We start from the raw sequence: 20144 nt of genomic DNA, 5'->3' as shown, positions 1-20144 counted from the left end.
TTCCCGTCTTTCCCGTTGTCTTCGCGTCACTCTATGGTGCGTTCAAAAAAGGTGTCCGCCCCACCCTTGTTCCCGCCCCTCGGGGTAATCCTCCGCTGTGATTGGCTCAAGTAGCGCGTCAGTCACTCCCGGCCCCGCCTCCTCCACATAGCTCCGGCGTTGTAACGAGCAGCAGGAGCCCGAAGCCAGGTACCGAATGTCTCTACCGTCGGGATAGGATGCTGTAGCTTTCGCCACAGAACCCGTAAGCATTCATCATTTATCCTCTTAACTCATGTGATAAGTATGTCGGGCGTCTCTGCTGTTATTGCCTCGCTTCTGTTTGAACTAAGCGGCGGAGTTGATCGCGCGCCTGTCGTGCTTTCAGCTGAATATCGCTTTCGATAGAATTATTAATGGACTTCCTCGTGACATTTGGTGCTGAATTTGGTGCCTCCGCGTGCCCGTTAGATGTGGTGTTTTAACATATTTTTATTGTTTGTATCGAGGCTGTGTGCCTGCAGGGTTCACGAGCACATGGGTGGTATATTGGACATTTTGTCTGCGCTGACAAGTTTGAATTGCTGTGTTGGCAGCAGGAACTGAGCACCGGGCTGTGGATTACACACGGGACACCTGTGGTTCGTCCCCGTGGAGTTTGTCCCCAATAGTGGTTGCCGTGCTGACATCATCCCCTCAGCACGAGCAACACGTTATTCTTTTACATTTTATTCAACGTGTTAATTGTAGATGTTGAGATTATAGTGAGGATTCATTCATTCTGTGAAGTTACGGCATGGCTGTGTTTTCTATTTTAGATGGGACAGTATGTTTCTCTCATGTACAGTACACAGGAATGCATGTTTTTCCAGGAGGCCATTAGAGCTGAAATTATTCGTCGATTATTCAATCAACAGAAATTGAATTGGCAGCACTTCTAATGATGAATTTATAGTTTAAGTAATTTCTAAACTAAATATGCCACTAAAAAAAAGTCTGTTTCCAGCTTCTCAAATGCTGTTTGCTAGTTTTTCTGTTTAATACAATTTATTTTGTATAGCCCAAAATCACAAATTTACAATCTTTACAATCTGTACACATCCTCTGTCCCGGGACACAGGGTACAGGAACACCAGTGACGTGCGGTGAGGTTCGAGTCTGGTGAGGCACTGACACTACATAAGTCAGATTTACAAATATATGAACCCAATACAGAAGCTTACATCACCATTCAATTGGTACATATTTGATTCCACCGGAAGCGTTTCAGAAGCAGAGCGCTCGTGGGCACCACCCGCGAAAATCGTGAGATTCCGCGATAATCTGCGTAACAACCACGGATGTATAAAGAGAACAACAAACACATAAAAGGTTACTTTACCTGTCCGACGTTGAATTGCTGTTGATTTGTTCATATTTCCTTGTTTTTTGAGACGGTTTAAAACGTGGATATAGAAACTTACATTATTGTGGTCAAAGCAAAATAGAAGAAGAGAAGTGTAGAAGAAGAACAACGACAGAACAAGCATAAACCCGACCCGTGGGCTCTCGCTCGCCCTCTTCTTTGAGGCAGAGTAGTGTTTGCCTCTTTGTGCTTTTTCACTGCGGTTTAATGTCAGATCAGCAACACTAAATACAAACAATGAGAAAGTAAAAGTCACGCGCTCAACCCAGTTAGTGAGAGATTCACAATCTGACGTGAGGAACAGCTCATCACTGCCTCACCTCACGTGTCTCCTCCGTTTGAACAGGACATGCGCTAATTCAGCGATTTTGATTATAAAAATGATTGGAACCATACAGAAATTACATTTATAGCACAGATCAGTAGATACATATTAATATTTATCTTGTTTTAGCATTACTTGTTTTTTACTTGTCATGATGACAGGTGAGGCTCTGCCTCCCCTGACCGCACGTCCCTGAGGAACAAACCACTGAGAGTTCTTCTCTTTATAATCTGGCATCTGAAACAAAAATGAACATATATATATATATATATATATATATATATATATATATATATATATATATATATATATATATATATTAATGAATTATTATTATTATTATTATTATTGCCTAATGCCTTTAGATTTCGGATTGTTGGCCGGTCAAAATAAAACGTCAGAGATTGCTCTTTGAGTTTCTGACGTGTCACAGACCGAGTGATGAATCAATCAACCGATACATAATTGCCAGATTAATTGGCAAAGCAGATAAACATTAGTTGCAACCCTAAGAGAGGCTGCCCTGCAACCCAACAATCAGTGTGTGGACCCATGTGTTGGCCTGTTGAAGAGCCCATGAACAATCAATGCAGTCCATCAGTCAGCTGATTACAGTCCGGGGCCCAAATGTTTTATTCTTGCTGCAACGTTTCAGGGGCGTAAACATCCAGCGTGGCCGACGTGACTCACCGAGTTCTATCTCTGTGTCACTCTCTCTCCCTCCTTTTTTACACAACACCCACTTAAAAGCTGGTAAACACAGAGCATCGCTGCCTTTCGCAAATGCACCAAGTGGCCGCCGTGAGAGAAGCCTGTGATCTCTTCTGGTTTCATAAGGTGATAGAATGTCGTGTCCTACTTCCAGCCGAGCCGACGTTGGTCGACGCCGACGGTCACGTGAAATCATGTCTCTGCTGGTAAACGGCACAAGGGGCTATAAATAGCTCCGTGTTTTATGCCCTCACATTTTCTTCTATAAAGAACAAACAAACTGAATATAGTCTTTGCTTTTTGCCATAGCAACCCGTGATTGAGCAGTAACACAAAGTGTCCCTTGTCTCAGCAGGAGAGAGAAACAGACAGACAGACAGACAGACAGACAGACAGACAGACAGACAGACAAAGAGAGAGAGACATCTTTTGTGATGCGGCTTTTCATAAAAGACATCGGTCAAGAATCTACGGGTATGCCGGCTCTCGACATTGTTCTCTTTCTGTCTCTCATGAAAATCACAGACTGCTGAATGGCTGCTTTTTCTACCTCTTTGATCACTCGCTTTCCTCTGCACTGCATTACATTCACATTGAAAAAATACTGTTAAACACAATCGGTCATCATGAAATACACAAATTATTAGCTCACACGCTGCGGCTCTCCAATGTCGACTCATTTATCACAACATGCTCTTCATCAAGACTCCGATGAACGCACTCGGTCGGATGTCGTGTCACAGGTCAGACCAGCTAAGTGCTACTGCCACAGAAACCCATATGCTGCCACACATCCATGTCCCTACTTTGGTGTAATATTTTGGGTGCCGATGTATGAAGTAGCCAGATGATATCACCAGATGCGAGTCTATTTAAAGCCAGCTCTCAGTTTTTAATAATCGGCGGATCATGCACAGCTTAAACTCAGTGAATCTGTGAAGAAGCTTTACCGGATATATTATGACTCTTTATAGGAGGTATAGATTCACAGATGGGCCATCTGTGAGGACCTTTTTTTTTTTTTTTTTTTTTTTTGTTTTTGCAGTCCCAATCAGCAAGTAATGGGGATACAGGACAGATAGGAGTTGATGGCAGAAAGCAGATGGATTGGCTGCTAAGTCGATGTCTGTTTGTTTGGAAACTCCAGTCTGACAAGTCCTCAGGATTCTCAAGATCCTGTCATTAAAAAACCTGGTGAACAACAGACGAGGCTTTGCTTAATGAAAGCCACAGGGCTGTAACTATGTGTTGCCTGTAGCTATGGCGCACATAATGACTTGTTGAGGAATTGTTTGAGTTTTGAGTTGAACAATGCCTTCTTAAAAAAGCGGCATTCCTGAAGTGCGTTTCTTCCTGGTGCACAAGGTTCGCCACGAAGAAGGCTTTCAAAGGAGCACCAGTGGTTAGCGTGGTGACCATTTTAGGAGGCCGGGGATCGGACAAGTAGAAGGAAAAAAAAGTTCCACTCTTGTGTCCTCTTGTATTTGCATCTCTGCTTTTGTCTCCTACCGTTCAGCTGTCTGAAGAGTGAAGCTGAGTGGAGATATCTTTTCTCATTGAGAGGTAATTTTAGGTACTTTTTCCTTCAGTGCAGTGAAGGAGGAAATCTGCTACAGGGGGAAAAGGAAGAGCGTGCCTAAGGTAGTTTTACTTCCTGTGCACATGTTTGTAACTGGACCACACAGCACATACAGAACCTTACCTTATGGTGTCCCATGCAAGACCCACTGCTATCACACGTTCACACACATCCAGACCAGCGGACCTCATGAACGCTGACTCATGTAAAAAAAGAGAGAGAAACACTCACAACCTTCCATCACCTTTAAACCTTTTATTTCCTCGTTTGGGTCTTGTGACTCTGCAGCATTGGCCCTCGCCGTGAGAATGACCCCCTTTCCATCTTAACGGATCCTTTACGAGGTGTTTGTGCCATTAATGATTGACTCCCATTACGTAAGAACTCCAAGCACTTCTAGTCTTCCAGTGCAGGAGGCTCGGTGGCGTACAACACTACAGTAATCACTCAGTGGAGGTAAGTAGGGCACTCAGAGGGATGTTCACGTCCCGGCTTCATTTACAGATTTCACAGTTCATCTGTGGCGGTTCGTATTCTCGACTAATACACAGCTTTCTGCACAAGCTTTTAAGCTTTTAAAGTGAGGAAGCGTCATGAGTGACACTTCAGACTAAATCTGTGAACAGATGCAGTGGCACATTTTTTAAATTTTTTTTTATGATGTTTTGCTCAAAGTAAGTGTTTTTCTGCAAACTTTGCTGCTGAGGCCAAGTGTGTTATGTGAAGAGGTGCTCGATGCTGCGGCCCTTACTCGCCAAATAGTGTTTATACGTCCCGATTGTGTTCTGAAAATTACCCATCCAGGCCCTGAGCTCCTACACTACTTGCCATTACATAATGCTTTATGGTGGTTGGATGCACCTTTTTGTTTCTGCTGTTGAAAGTCTAGACTACAGGTGTAGGTATGCAGAAGTTGTGTGTGTGAATTCCTGAACCTAATAAACATTCGTAAAAAAGCTTCAGATGCGGCCGAAAGACGCCAGACATGTCGCAGCCTGAAAAGTGCGAAAACACAAAGGACTCAAGCTCATTTTGAAGCCGACTCAAATCTGCTGTCTGTCCTTTTTTAGCCTGCGCTCCAGAAGCTGTGAAAGCAAGTGGGCCGCCCGTGTGTTTCGGGCTGCTTTTAGTCCAGTGTTGACTGTAGCTATAGCTGTGTGTTATGGTGTGTCGGGGGGTATCGAAGCACTGAGCACATTCTTTCCTGTCGATGACTCACGTCCTGGGCATGGTACTGACTGTAAGAGAGGCCTCGGGGGAACTACAGCACACACACACACACACACACACACACACACACACACACACACACACACACACACACACACACACACACACACACCCAAACCGCTAGACGGTTTTTACAGAGGATGCAGCACACTTAAAATCCAAGAGTTTTGAATTGGCATGTGAGCATATCTCACCGTGTTAATCCACCAGACAGGGATGTGCCCAGCTCGCATGTGCGCTGCACAGGTCCACGTCAACACACCCGAGGTACACAGGGAGTGGCACACATGGAGGTATAGTGCACTCAGCCAGGTCAGGGCATGTCAATGAGGAATGAATGTGACATGTCGGTGAGAATGGTGGCGTTCCCTTACTCCCCCCTGCCACTACTTTGTAATAATGTAGAGACCCAACGCAAAACTTTTCAAGCTAAAGAAGAAAAAATTATAACGGCAAATTGTAGAACAAAGCAGAGCGAGTCTGACTTGGACCATCTGTGACCTCACAAGCCTTCCGTCCAAAAAAGCTTCAGATACACAACGTTAGATCAACACATGAAGGAAACGTTCTGCTGATACAGGAGGAGGAGGAAGAAGGTATGAAACCAGCCCGTGGTGAAGCAGCAAGGGCCCAGTTCTCAGTTTTGCAGTATGCAGATGAAGTGAGCTCTGGGTCTATTCTCAGTAGTTTCACATTAACATGGTAATAGAAGTAGCCTCTGGAGTCGTAACTTTAATTTATTCTCTTTTAATGACAGTCTTTGTGTGTACGATGCTCTGCACACTCCAGCTGGACTTCTTTTGTTGTTTTCCTGTCTTCCTCACATGCTTGTTTACGAGTGGACCTTTTTTAAAACTTCATAAAACTTGGGTGGTACCACAGATACTGACTTTTAATTTTTTTTTGTGTACTTAGCTGAAAAGTATCAAAGTCCACACAAAGCCAGACTTGCATCTGAGTACACAAGTTGAACCCTGAACTGTGAGCGCTCACGATAAAGACTTATTGGCCTCTCGTGTGTGTTTTTCCTTCTGGGTATTTGTATCCAGCTTCCTTAAAACAAAGATACTTTGGGCTTTTTCATCCTCAGTTAGTCAGACCCGCAGTGACTAAGTGATTCCTCTCTGTTGTTATCCGTCTGGTTCCTTCTCGCTGCCACAAAAATATCCTTTGTGCTGCTCTGACATCAGTTCGTTGTTTGAACCTTTTCTCCACAGCGCTGACTGTTGTGCCGTGGCCTTCAAAGGTCAGAGTGATGCTCCCGGCGGCTCTGCTGTGATCTCTGTCGCGGCGGTTTCCACAGAAACGAGACGACGGTGGGGCAGAAAGTGCTCGAGTCGCAGAAAGATGACGACGCCGTCGCCCACTCACAGCGACAGCAGCAGCTCCTCTAAGCACGACAGTAACCAGGTGTGTGTGTGTGTGTGTGTGTGTGTGTGTGTGTGTGTGTGTGTGTGTGTGTGTGTGTGTGTGTGTGTGTGTGTGTGTGTGTGTGTGTGTGTGTGTGTGTGTGTGTGTGTGTGTGTGTGTGCTACTTTAATGTACGGCGTGAGACAGAAAGGGCTCATAGCCACTGTTAGCATTCAACATCAGTTTTTCATATTGAAGTAGGATCACATCAAACTGTTGAAACTCAATTATTAAGTGTCGCTTTCTGTGACTGAACATTAAAGTATTCTTAGAAACAAATGCATGAAGCATAATAGTGCTGTTTTTACAACAAACGCTGTTGCTGTCACAACAGCGTTGCACTTAAATGGTATCTGTGCTATCATGCTATGTTTACTGCTAACATGTTTTAGATTGTGCTATTTAAAGTCACATGTCTGTCTAAACTCGTATTGCGCCTGGTTCTCCTCTCCAGGACAGCTGGGAGATCGTGGAGGGACTCAGGGGGGTTCCTGCCAGCATGCATGAGCCTGACAGACAGGAGGGCTTCCTGCTCAAGAGGAGGAAGTGGCCCATGAAGGGCTGGCACAAGGTGAGCGCCTCACAAGCCCCCTTTTTCTAAAGCCCAAAAACAGCAACAGCATTTCTTATTATAGAACACCGCTGCTGCTTTTTGTTGAACCAAAGAGCTATTTTCACTGTGAACTTGAGGGTGTCAGATAGTGAGCCATAATGGTTTTGTTTTTAATATTCTGCACTGTATTCATCCCATGTAGCTGCGTTCTTTAAAAGCACAGATGGTGTTTTCAAACAAGGCCCCATATCCATTTTGGTGAAGAAATAAAGCAGTAATGCATTTTAAGGGCAGTACTGTACATGGGTGTAGGTGTGATTTCTTTCCTGATGATGCCATGTTTGAACCAGCAGTGCTTTCCGTCCTCCCTAAATGTCCAACTAAAAGTTCTGACCTGGTGTCTTTTAATACCTTGAGCTATTTCCACGTTTCCTCCTCTTCACCATTATAGTCCACTGTATTTCCTTCTTTCCATTGTTTTTATTCCCAGCCGATTACACTGTAACCCTGACTCATCTTCCTCCCCCTCTTCTGTGTGCTCATGCATACCTGGAAAGTTCTGCCTTGCAACGTGATTTGAATAGCCACTTAAATAGACAATATTTTGACCAACAAGGAGGTTGGTTTTCTTTTACTGTAAAACTAAAATGAGCAAAGTATGCTTGTAAGCTGTTGCTATGTCTATACATGGTTATCAGCAACACTGCTGGTCACTTATTTTACTGCTGCTGTTGTGGAAGCTGAATTGCAGGGTCATGGGAATGAGGAGTTAGTGGTTCATAACGGTACAATGTCTGCCAACCTTTTTGTTGGTGTTTTTACTATTATGACCTAAGAGTTCAAAACTAAACTTAAAAACTGAGTAATGTTGTAAATAAATATTGATTTGAGTTTGATTTCTTCTCACTTAGAGGTACTTTGTGTTGGAGAAAGGCATCCTGAAGTATGCAAAGCGTGGATCTGATGTAGGTATTACCTCCCCTGTCATTGTTGCAATTTCAACACACCTAAAACGCACGCTAACAAAAGTGTTGCGTTCACAGCTGCAGAAGGGAAAGCTTCACGGCTGCATTGATGTCGGCCTCTCTGTCATGTCGATCAAGAAGAAAGCCATGTGCGTCGACCTGGACACGGAGGATAACATCTACCACTTGAAGGTAACCCCTGAATATGAAAGTTTTGTTGAATTCAACATTACGGTTGTATGCAAATGCATCAACACACCTAAGTGCTGTGTCTCTCATTTACTTCTTTCCGTTTCATACAAAGAGGCTCCCAGCAGCCGTGTCCCAGTTACCGCTCCTAATTTGACTTTATGGCACCCAGGTTAAGTCTCCGGAGCTGTTTGAGGAGTGGGTGTCGAAGCTGCGTCATCACCGCGTCTTTCGGCAGAACGAGATTGCCATGTATCCTCACGAGAGGCACCTCTTCAACCCCCACGCCTCGCCTTCCCTCAACGACTCCCTGAGAAAAGTAAGTCTCAGGTTTGGCACAGTACGGATGTAGTTATGTGAGGTTGCATATATGCCTTTACGCTCCCTCTTTCTCTTAAACAGAGGGCGACTCTTACTAAGCAGGCGTCGGTCCACAAAGCAAAGGTCAGCTCTTGGCTCCATTCTTCAGAGGACATGGACAAGTGCTGCAAAGGTTGGTTGTCGTTTTTGTCTTATTTCTTTTTGGCGTACTTGCCTCACTAATTGTCTCCTGGCTTGCTCGTCTCCCTTGTCCTCGTTAACAGTTTCCTCTCAAACGTGTCTCGCTGCAGTGAATCGTTCATTCCATCGCGGCGTGCACCCAAACTTTCATCTAATGATAACTATCTTTTTCACTCAGACTTGGAGGAATGTGAATCGTACCTGCTGGAACTCAACCTGCTGCTGAAGAGCATGGAGGTCCTCCACCGCACATACTCGGCCCCGGCCATTAGTGCACTACAAGTAAGCACAGGAACACGGATTAAGTTAGCCATGATGCGACTTAATCTGTTCTTTGTCTTAATTTAAGCAGTAATGTCTAATAAAAATGCATCAGCCAGCTTTGTGGGTATAACGGAGAAGTTCTCGAGGAGTAATGGCCGATCCCCACTGAAAGCATTTTAGAAGCGTTTTTGACGCCCGTCAGTCGCGTGTCTCCCGTAACAGATGCTGTTCCATTTTATTCCTTCAACACTGACTCCGTGAGACGCGCGTCTGACAGAGACCCCTGCCTTTTTTTTTTTTTTTTTTTTACACGTCAAGTCTATTTTTGTTGTGTTCTGTTATCTACATAAGCAGCTGACACAAGTATCTCACTGTATATGTGTTTTGATCTTATTAACCGTATCTACATTGATGGATCAAGTCTGTCTGTTAGTTAGCTTGTCTGTTTAACTAGAGGCAGATTCCCTTCGCTGGTTACAGTGGGTGGGGAAATAAAATCAATAGAAACATTGATTTCTTCCTATTGAGCCGACAGGAAAACTATTTTCGTTTAGTGAGCGAAGCTGCTGCTGAAAGACTGGCTGAGACGTTACTGTGGACTGATAACGACGTTACTTTTTTGGGTGCTCAGAAAACGGGAAGTATTTTTGTTTGCTACTCCCTTAAAGTCTTCTTGTGGTACCACAGGCGTCTAATTATGACATGCCCAAAAAAGAGAAGAGGCCGAGGAGATGGCGATCCAAAAACAATGGCAAAGAAACCAAAACCACACTACAGGTACATGCGCAGCTTTTCTTTTGATGATTATTTAAAAACACACTTCATTCAACGGTGTGAATGACGGCGAAATAATGGCTTATCCTTTCTCTGTTTTGTTTTTTTCTTTGTCCACCAGGTCCCAAGCTGCCTCTCCTCTCAATCCCCTCGTCTCCACGCCTCCAACCCCAACCTCTCCACCACGGACTCAAACACCCAGGAGGTCTGTCCCGAATCCCCAGACTCGCCTACAGACGCGTCCCGTCTGCAGGAGGACTTCTGCACGCTGGCCAACAACAGTGAGTCCCTGCTGGGGGTGTCTGCTAGTTAGCTCGGGAGATGCATTCACTTTAGATTGGAAAAAAATATGCTTCGTTTGTGTCTATTTGGTAAGATAGTTTCCATGACAACTCTCTGTCTTGCTTCTCTCCAGTCCACACCACACTGAAATCGGCCTTTAGTTCCCTCGTAGCGGAGAGAGACAGACTGAGGCACACCATCGACAGGCAGGCCCCGCAGCCAGCGCAGGTCATTGGCTTGAAGACCGCCTACGCCTCGGTGAGTGAGACTCAAAAGATCACAGATGTCCACCGACTAGCTCCAGTTTCACTCAACCTGACTTCTTATTATCATCAGGAATGTACCAGAGGGTCTCACTCCTTGGTCCACCAGGTGTCCAACGAGAGCAAAGCATCAATCCCAGAGTCGATATCCGAGTTCTTTGATGCTCAGGAGTACCTCCTCTCTTCTTCCTCTTCTGAGAATGAGGTGAGACTCCATCTACTACTTTACTCTCTATGTTTGAAGCCAAATGCTTCGGTCTATTAATCGACTAATTGTTTTGTCTACAAACTGTCAGAAATTGGTAAAAAAGTCATTAACAATTCACATTCAGGTCACATGTTGAAAATTACTTGTTTTGTTGGTTTGAAATAATGGAAAGCAGAGAAAAGTGGCAGATATTAAAATTTGACGGAAGACTTTTGGTTTGTTTGTTATTGTCCTTTTGATTACATGTTCTGGCCGCTCGCTGACCTTTCAGCATTGACTTTCTGTGTCCAGGTCTCTGACGATGACTCGTACATCAGCGATGTCAGTGACAGCATCTCCGTGGATACCTACAGCAACGAGGGAGGCAGTGAGAGGCACAACTCTGGTACATGATACAGTAACAAGTCTGTGTGTGTGTGTGTGTGTGTGTGAAGACGTATCCTCTTACTCAACAGGGAGAAAGACGGAGCAAACGGATCTTATTCTGTCAAAAAGAGGCGGAGCTTGTCTGTCCTAGCGCACTTGAGTGACTGACTAAGCCTCTGTGTGAGAGAGAATGTGTTGAATATGACCACTGCCAACTTCCAGAAGTGTTTACAAAGTCAGTACGATGTTTCCTCACACAGTATGTGACAAAGAGAAAGAGGTAAATAAACCTTTAAAATAATGAACAAACAACTCATATCTTTGCTTCATCTAGATTTTTCAGTCTGTTAAACCGGTTTCTGAAAACGTATGCCAGTATGTTGGGATATTTCTATTGAAGCTGATAAAAAGACAATATCTTTGTCAGTATTTTGTTTTTTTAAATTGAATTCAACCATTTTCATTCCCAAAAAACACACTTATTCAGTCAAACGGTTCAAAAGTGTCTCATAGAATTTACTTATTTGGCTCTCAAACAGCATTTAGACCATGATGGTGCACCACAATGTGCCACTTAAACAGGTCTGCTGCAGCTTGTTCACATTTGGGTGAAACAAGTTTTGATGCTGGCTTTAAGTGCCACCTCTGGAACTACAACATATCCATGTCTCCACCAAATCAGCTTCGATATACTATACTAGTCTTATTCTAATCTCAAACTATTCCCCTCTAGTTAGCAGCGTGGTGACCCTGGCTCGTCGGCGCCCCACGCTGCCCTCTCCCAGCCCCACCAGCACCGTGAGCCTGTGGAACATCCTGAAGAACAACATCGGTAAGGACCTGTCCAAGGTGGCCATGCCGGTACAGCTCAATGAGCCGCTCAACACCCTGCAGAGGCTGTGTGAGGAGCTGGAGTACAGTGAGCTGCTGGACACCGCCAACCGCACCCAGGACCCTTACCAGCGCATGGTGAGAGGAAAGAAAACACATAAACATGAAATGGCTAGATGGATAGATGGGAGACGTGTAAGCATGTGCAACTTCTAACGTGACGGTTGAGAGAGGATCTAATGTGCACACAGTTAACTAAACACATGCAAAACTAAAGCACGCAAACGGATGAACAGATGCAAACATGATCATCAAAATAGCTGTAGCAAAATGTTGACAGGAAATGTGTATCGAGCTCAGTGCTCTTCCTCAGGACGATTTTTAAAAGCTACCCTGATGTTCGTCTTCTGCTCTGTCTACACTTTTTACAAGCAAGACGCTTTTAATTGTCTTTTTCTTCCTGGGTCTGTTTGGAAGACTTTTTATCTGAGTTTTACGCCCATTTTTAGTCAAATAGACAGAATAGTTACAAAGATACAAAATTGTTAAGTGGTAAGTCTCACACCTATACATACTGTAGAATATTATACAACATGCAGTACTAACATGTAGTTATAAATAATAGATACTTGTACACAAATACACATTTACCTCTACCTAATGTGTTGTCATGTATGAACACCTTGTGTTCCAATACCAATACTACCATAGGCCATAACAATTTCCCAATTCAAAGCATATTAAATTACATTACAGTCATTTTAGGAGACGCTTTTATCCAAAGCGACTTACAATTCAGTATCTATCGTAGACGCAGCTACGGGAGCAATTTTGGGGTTAAGTGTCTTGCTCAAGGACACATTGACATGAGAACATAGCTGGAACCGGGGCTCGAACCACCGGCCCTCTGATTGAAAGGCAGCCCTGCTCTCCACTTAGCCACGGCCATAAATGCAATATGCCTGAAACACCAGGATGTTCTACTGCATCTGGTCGCGTTTTGTGGTTTGCAAGTCGGCCTGCTTTTCTGGCTGTTCTGACCCGCAGTCCTCTGGACAGCGGATATATGAGCAAGAGGGTCGAAGTTCAAGGTGTGATGAGGAAGTAGTATGTCCCAATTCTTCATGCAACATTACCTACTTTGTAAGGGCAGCTGCAGTAGGTACTAAAAGTTAAACGTTAAATGATGTGATTTGGAATGCAGCTACGTCCATGCAATAGTCCCATGTGAACAACGTTGGCGGTGACCCACGCATACATGTACACACAGTCATGTTCACCACATCATGTAGAACCAATACTTTGAATACACACATGTAACAAATGTCATTTACTCCCGTCTGGTTTTCTGTGCAGGTGTATGTCGCTACATTTGCAATATCTGCATACGCATCCACCTACCATCGAGCAGGAAGTAAACCCTTTAACCCGGTCCTTGGAGAGACGTACGAGTGTGACAGACCCGATAAAAGCTTCAGGTTTATAGCTGAACAGGTAGAGGTCACACTGTTAACAACAACACACACACACACACACACACACACACACACACACACACACACACACGCGCTTCATTCACGTCATGGGATTTACACTCCCTTCGTAGGATAGGCTACTTTTCAGTTTACTTCACAACTTGAAACACAACAAATACACAATATTTTGAATTTAATATGTAAAGGGTTGAAATTAAATGTGATGTAAAGTCTATATCTCTGTAATTACAACACAAAATGACCATTTTTGTAATAATTACTCACTGGGTGTTGCCTTAAATTCTAGAAGAAACCTGTTTTTCTCGCATGACTCCACAGTGAACAAAGAATCCAAAAACTGAAACAATTCTTGATGAACTTAAGTAAATGGGGACCACGTTTAACAACAGCAAAACCTTATCAAAAATCCTTTCCCAAACTCTCCCACAACTCGTGCAGAATAATCCAGAGTCTCATTCATCCAGTGGTATGCTGACTACTACCAAACACGTGCGTCTTCGCTAAAACCTTTCTATTTAAAACACTTCTGATGGATACAGCGTACCTGCGCATGCTTGAGGCCGTTTATGCGGATGTGTTTTGTATAGTGCGGTTTTAGTGTAGATGTAGAATGTATTTAGGAAGTGGTGAGCATACGACTGGACAAGTGAGACTTGGATTAAACTGCACAAATTGTGAGAGTTTAGGAAAGGATTTTAGATTTTTGCTGTTGTTAAATGCGACTCCCATTAACTTCAATTCATCGAGGTGTTTCGTGATTCTTCGTTCATCGTAGAGGCACGCGAGGAAAACCACATTTTCTTTAAGAATTCAAGGTAACATGTGAGTAATTGATATGCAAATGGTCATTTTGTGGGTGAAGTACGTCTTTAAGATAAATGTTCTCACTTTGTATTTTATGTATAGATATGTAATTGTCAAATGAATTGTCACCGTGGTCAGGTTGCCTCATGTCAGATATCAGTGACGGTCTTGGTCACTGGTAGAACAGCGCCCTCTTCCTGTTTCACTCTTTAATTAAAGCAACTTACAATCTAATCTAGTAGCAAACGATGTAAAGCAGAGAAGTCGTGCACTGACCTGCCATTGATGTTTGTGGCGGTCTTGTTTGTTTACAGTAATTATACTGATCTCTCAAAATAAATGTAGTCATAGTTTAAAGCTGGCATAAAAGGTTCTAGGTCCTTTTTTGTTTTCACTGATTCAGTGTAGAACTTCCTGAGCGACAGCGTCCACTGTGTAAAGCTCTTGATAGAGTGCCTTTTATTTCATTGTGTATCTCTTCTCTCCGTTTTCCCAGGTGAGTCATCACCCACCTGTGTCTGCATGTCACTCTGATTCAAGGAACTTCGCCTTTTGGCAAGGTGAGCAGGAGAGAACATGTTTGTAGAACAGTAGTAGCTGAGTGTTTCACAGACTGTAGGTTGTATTTATGGTGGAAATTGGTGTTGTGGAAGATTAAGCGACCTAATTTTCATCCTGTAACTTTCCATTGAATGAGTGTTTATGTACATACTCTAACAGATTAATGTGCAGATTATATTAACGTGACATCATTTTTAAACTCTGGTATGTTGTTCAAGAACAAAGCCTTTTGTTTGCATTTCCCTCTGTGAATATGAATAGAGAATTTGATTTATGAGGAAACGCTGCTGTTTACTGAAGAGACCAGATAAAGCCTTCAAGATTTAAATTAAGAACAAACACTCACCTGTTATTTTGCAATCTCTTTCTTTTAGATGTTCGATGGAAAAATAAATTCTGGGGCAAATCCATGGAAATTGTTCCTATGGGAACCACACATGTCACACTACCTGCGTAAGCCCTCGACTCCTGAAATCATTGTGTGTTTGAATGTGCATTAGTGTTCACACTCTTGCATGTTTAATGTGAGTGTCATCGTGAACATTATAGGCTGTAAATGTCAGTATTAGGAATGAAACAACGTGTGTGTGTGTGTGTGTGTGTGTGTGTGTGTGTGTGTGTGTGTGTGTGTGTGTGTGTGTGTGTGTGTGTGTGTGTGTGTGTGTGTGTGTGTGTGTGTGTGTGTGTGTGTGTGTGTTCTCTCCAGGTTTGGGGACCACTACGAATGGAACAAAGTGACGTCGTGCATCCATAACATCCTGAGCGGTCAGCGCTGGATCGAGCACTACGGAGAGATGTCCATCAAAAATATAAACAGTGAAGCCTGCCAGTGTAAAGTCACATTTGTCAAGGTTGGTAAACACTGATATTTAATTAGTGGGTTTGTTGTGAATGACAGAAACTGATCTTTATTCCACAATTGATTTTTACGGGAAAGAAGTTTGGTAAAACATGTTTTTCATGGCTTGACAATGTAGAAGTAATTGTATAGTCCCTGTGTGATGTCTATTGAAGAGACAAACGGTATCTAAATGTACTTGGCAAACTGCTGTTGTTCTCCCCTGTTACTTTGTACTGGTTTGTCACATTCACATGAAGCTGTGTCAGACTTTTGTAATCATTACAGTTGCTTCATCCTCCCCTGAACATGAGCAGACACGTAACGTTTGTTCATTTGTAAAAAGATAACTGTAGTTTTCTGTAATACAGTGCTTCCTCTCAGTATTCTGTACGATCAACACTATCAAGGCAAAAGGCACCATCTTCTGGACAAAGATAGGAACTAAATATTCAAACCATGAGCATGGAAAATTGAATTAAATGTGATATTTGGGATGCCTGCTGTCATTTTGTGTAATGTATTTCTTCCATCTCACACATGCAAACAATTCCCTCATTTTTTTGCAGGCAAGATCATGGAGCTCTACAGTGAACGAGATAGAGGGCGTGGTGACGGATTCAAATGGAAAAGTTGTCCACTCCATCTTTGGAAAATGGCACGAGTCGGTTTTTCAAGGAGACCCGCCTTCTGCCACGTGTATCTGGAGAGCAAGTGAGTGATTGGTCCCTGGGAATGTCAGTTATAACGTTTTTACAACCGGGCACTTCAAGTAAACTACACAACTTAATCTGTTCATTTGTGTTTGTGTGTGTAGACGCCATGCCAGTGGACCAAGACCAGTACTATGGCTTCACCCAGTTTGCGGTGGAGTTAAATGAGCTGGACTCCGCCCTGAGACCTCTTCTTCCCCCCACAGACACGCGCTTCAGGCCGGACCAGAGGTTGTCACTCTTGTCTTGTCTGTAAAGTTCTGGTAGCCAGTACACCGACATCCTTTTAGAAACGTTATACCTTATTATTGCCGTTACTGTTCAACCTCATATTCTAGTCTAATGAGTTGTACAGATGACCCTGTAGTCTTAATGGACGTAGAGCTGCCAAATCATTTAGCCAATAACGTTTTGGTTTTTTTACAAACATGGTTTTGTTGCCCACGTGAAGCAGTACATGTCTGAAATATAAAAGTAACCGTGGCAACAGACTATGAGAGTTTAGATCCACAGGAATGAAATTACAGGAATAATTGTCCACTCATGTAGAGATTTTATTTTGTACAATTTTTAACCCCAACATTGATGTATTTATGAGGGTAACATGCATACATGACAGTAACATAAAAGGTCATTAAATGTCAACAAGTTAGTTGGTAGATAAAAAAAAAACATTCTTGTTGTTGTTGTGCCAATAGAAAATGTTTTTACAATGTAAACACAGAAAGCATTTTGACATGTTTGACACAGTAGGAAAACCACAGGTGTAAATACAAAACAATTGGTTTCATGCTCCTGGTGTAGTGTGTGCCGGCTCACTGTCGTAGATTACTGAGGCACTTGAGTAGAACGAAGCCATTTAAGGAGTTCTCACTGCAGGAACTTTGCCATTGGAGCAAAAAAAAACATATTGAGGAACTAAGGGATTAAACCTGAATCGAGTTCCGGTAGGATTCATTACATCCAACTCAAAGATCAAAGTCAAGCTACAGTAAATACAAACAACAACAGGATGACTCAGTGTTGTCGTGGGAACATTTTCTTTTCAAACACAGCTGCCATTTTTTTTTTTTTAAATCTGTTACCGGTCTATTTGCCTCATCTTTATGGTTCTTCAGATAAGATGGAAATACAATCAGGGAATGCTCAAAAGCCACTTTCATTTCCTGAGATTAGTTGCTGGAACCTTTTGGTCAAAGAAGGGCTAGTGTTGTCAGTGTACCTGAGCTTTTCCCACAGTAAGTCCAAACATCTGGGATGAATGGCGATGGCGCTCTAGTCAGGTCCAAATTTCCACCGTTTTCTGTCCTGACTCACTCTCTCTTGTGTTCTTTGTCCAGGCTGTTGGAGGAGGGGAACACAGAAGGAGCCGAGGAGCAGAAACAGAGGATCGAGCAGCTCCAGAGGGAGAGGAGGAAAGTGCTGCAGGACAACAACATGACGCACCAGCCACGCTTTTTCAAGTATGCCGCTGATTTCACGTCTGTGTGCCTAATATATGCGTCTTTGTGTGCGATCAGACACGGTGTCTACATGTGTTTGTACAATCGGATAAGCCAAAAGTTATTTGTAAACTATGTTCCTTTTTGTACGTTAGCCGTGCTATGCGCCATCGTTTTGTTATTTCAGTATTTAGTTTGTGCTCCATACTTTGTGTTAATGGCCCTGAGCCACAGAATGCGTTAAATATATGTCACAGTCTGCAGACTCTTGATCAACAAACTGGGTTGTTAGGATATACTGTTGGAATGGAATTCTTTCGTATGTCACTGTGCATTATATCATATCCATTTCAGAAGTAATATTATGCAACTCATCACTTCTCATAGCCTCTATTTTTTTTGTCTTAAATCCAGAACATTCTGAATACAATCCTCCCTTACACTCCTAGATATTTTAGCTTATTAAAAAGATGCAAATAGTTAAGAAAGTTTTCTGACACAAACCATCTTTTCTGGGCTTGCCAACAGAATATTATATTATAAAGACACAAAAAACGTAGTTTCATGATGCAATTTTTGGATGATTTGTTATTCTTATAGTCTGATGAGGTAATTTCATAGGCTGTACGTTTGACAGGTATCACGTAATTTAAATATGATAATCATTAAGTGATTTGTGTTGGCAGGAAGTCAAACAATGACACGTGGGTGAGCAACAACTCGTACTGGGAGCTGCGCAGAGATCCCGGCTACAGTAAAATGGACTTCCCTGTGTTGTGGTGACCTCTGGATTTCACTAAACCTCTTCACGACAACTTATCATCAAGAGGGAAGTATAAAACTGAACTGAGACCAGCCTCAAAGTGTCCTGACCTGCTTAGAATATATTGCCCCATGTCACGGTAATCCAAACCTATATGGACTTCCTGCTTCCTCTTTCAGGACTGAGCAGAGTGTGTAGAACTTCTGTTGGTTTTGTTTCTCCTCTTATTGTCATAACTGTAATTGACAAAGTGTCAGTGTAAAGATTCATATCAAGTTCTGTTGCATCTCAACATTTACCAAAGTGCCTTTTTATTGCAGTGCCTCACTCAGTCGACTGCTGTAGCAGTTATGCAAAAACACTTTTATTCTTGAGACTTTAAAAAAACTTGTTTGTATTCTGTTGGTATGATATGTTGACTTCACTGCAGAGAAAATGGTCAGTGTTGGAATTTAATTTGTTGAAAAGGTCAATACTTGCTAAAGTTTTCCTCTATCCAGTCAGCATCGTGACCCGAGGATTTTGATCAGATGTTCTGATTATAAAAAAGGGACTTTTGCCTTTTTCAGTATGATGCCTTGTTATGATGAGTCATGATCTCATAGGGCTGTGGATAATGTTTATCAATGAGGAAAACAACAATAATACTCAATGTTCAAAGATGATAATAAAACTGTATAATGAAAGTCATGGTGTGTCACACTTTGTTTTTAGCAAAAGGGATAAGCCGCACTTTAGTTTGCTTGTTTCACTCACTGCCACAAATGAGTCTCTCCCAAAGTAACGATCATCAAGAAGTGTCCCTCTTTTTAGACAATTCTAATTCTAACAATAGACCAAGGTGTTACCCCAAAAGCTGCTTTCTGTGAGGCGACGGCGCTAATCTGTTCACTACTATAGTGAACGTCGATGGAAAGATGATTAAAAACTAAAATGTGATAAAGATGACAAAATCTTAACTAATAAACTTTTTCCAGAAACTGCTGTCAGAACCCCGAGGTCACTGAGTGGTTGGACTCTAAATTTTTACAGAATTAAATTGACTCGGTTAACAAGTATTACTTTTTGTTAAAGAAAGTTCAATGAAAAAACCTGCAGCACCGTTCTCAAGAAGATGAAAGCAGGTGGTGTGAAGGAGAGGCACCGCTGTACCACAGAAGGTCCTTCCTTCCTGCCGCCGTCAGGCTGCACAACCAGCTGTGCTTCCAGTAGACCACCCAACACAACACTAAAAATCTGTGCTATATAAATACACCGTGCAATAAAAAAAATATTCTGTCTCTACTATATAATATTTTTAGTTATATTTAAGTTATTGTGGATTTTTAATTAGTTAATATGCTTTACTGTTTATTACTTATTTACAATACTTGTTTTGATCTTGTTTTTTTACTATGTCTCTTGTTTGAACTGTCCACTATGCTGCTGTAATCCTGTAAATGTCCCCGCTGCGGGACGAATAAAGGATTATCTTATTTTATCTTAAGAAGCCAGAAGACAAGTTTTGTCCGTCTGCGTGCTCGAAGGCCCACCGTGAGTCGAAACATCTTCACAGGCTGAGAGGACATCCAGCTGACCGGAGAAGCAAGAGCCTGAAGGAGCCTCTTCTTTTTTCGGGTTCTATTGTACCACAAATATGATTTAGATCTTTGAATCTTTCCCGCCAGATCGCTCCCTTGTAACTGTGACAGT

At 42.6% G+C, this 20144-nt stretch overlaps 1 protein-coding gene across 2 annotated transcripts; it reads left to right on the top strand.

The window, feature by feature from the left end:
* Positions 1–154: 154 nt before the first annotated feature.
* On the top strand, positions 155–19142 carry LOC137872657 (oxysterol-binding protein-related protein 3-like). Of its 2 annotated transcripts, XM_068710981.1 has the most exons (22): positions 155–244; positions 6447–6639; positions 7094–7210; positions 8104–8157; positions 8236–8349; positions 8519–8665; positions 8749–8839; positions 9026–9129; positions 9799–9888; positions 10007–10166; positions 10301–10425; positions 10504–10635; positions 10930–11023; positions 11738–11973; positions 13192–13329; positions 14632–14695; positions 15071–15149; positions 15403–15547; positions 16104–16248; positions 16352–16478; positions 17588–17710; positions 18376–19142. In XM_068710981.1, exons 2-22 carry the CDS (start codon positions 6577–6579, stop codon positions 18470–18472), a joined length of 2445 nt encoding a protein of 814 aa, XP_068567082.1. In that variant the 5' UTR covers positions 155–244; positions 6447–6576; the 3' UTR covers positions 18473–19142. The 2 variants fall into 2 exon arrangements, with proteins under 2 accessions (XP_068567082.1, XP_068567081.1); XM_068710980.1 differs by having other exon boundaries at positions 10301–10635.
* Positions 19143–20144: the final 1002 nt, after the last annotated feature.

Source organism: Cebidichthys violaceus, unplaced genomic scaffold (assembly GCF_023349555.1).
Source record: "Cebidichthys violaceus isolate CVI_PGR_0920_01 unplaced genomic scaffold, fCebVio1.0.p SCAF_16, whole genome shotgun sequence".
NCBI classification, from domain to species: Eukaryota; Metazoa; Chordata; class Actinopteri; order Perciformes; family Stichaeidae; genus Cebidichthys; species Cebidichthys violaceus.
The sequence above is the reverse complement of the archived record's forward strand: the minus strand, read 5'-3'. Positions and strand labels throughout refer to the sequence as shown.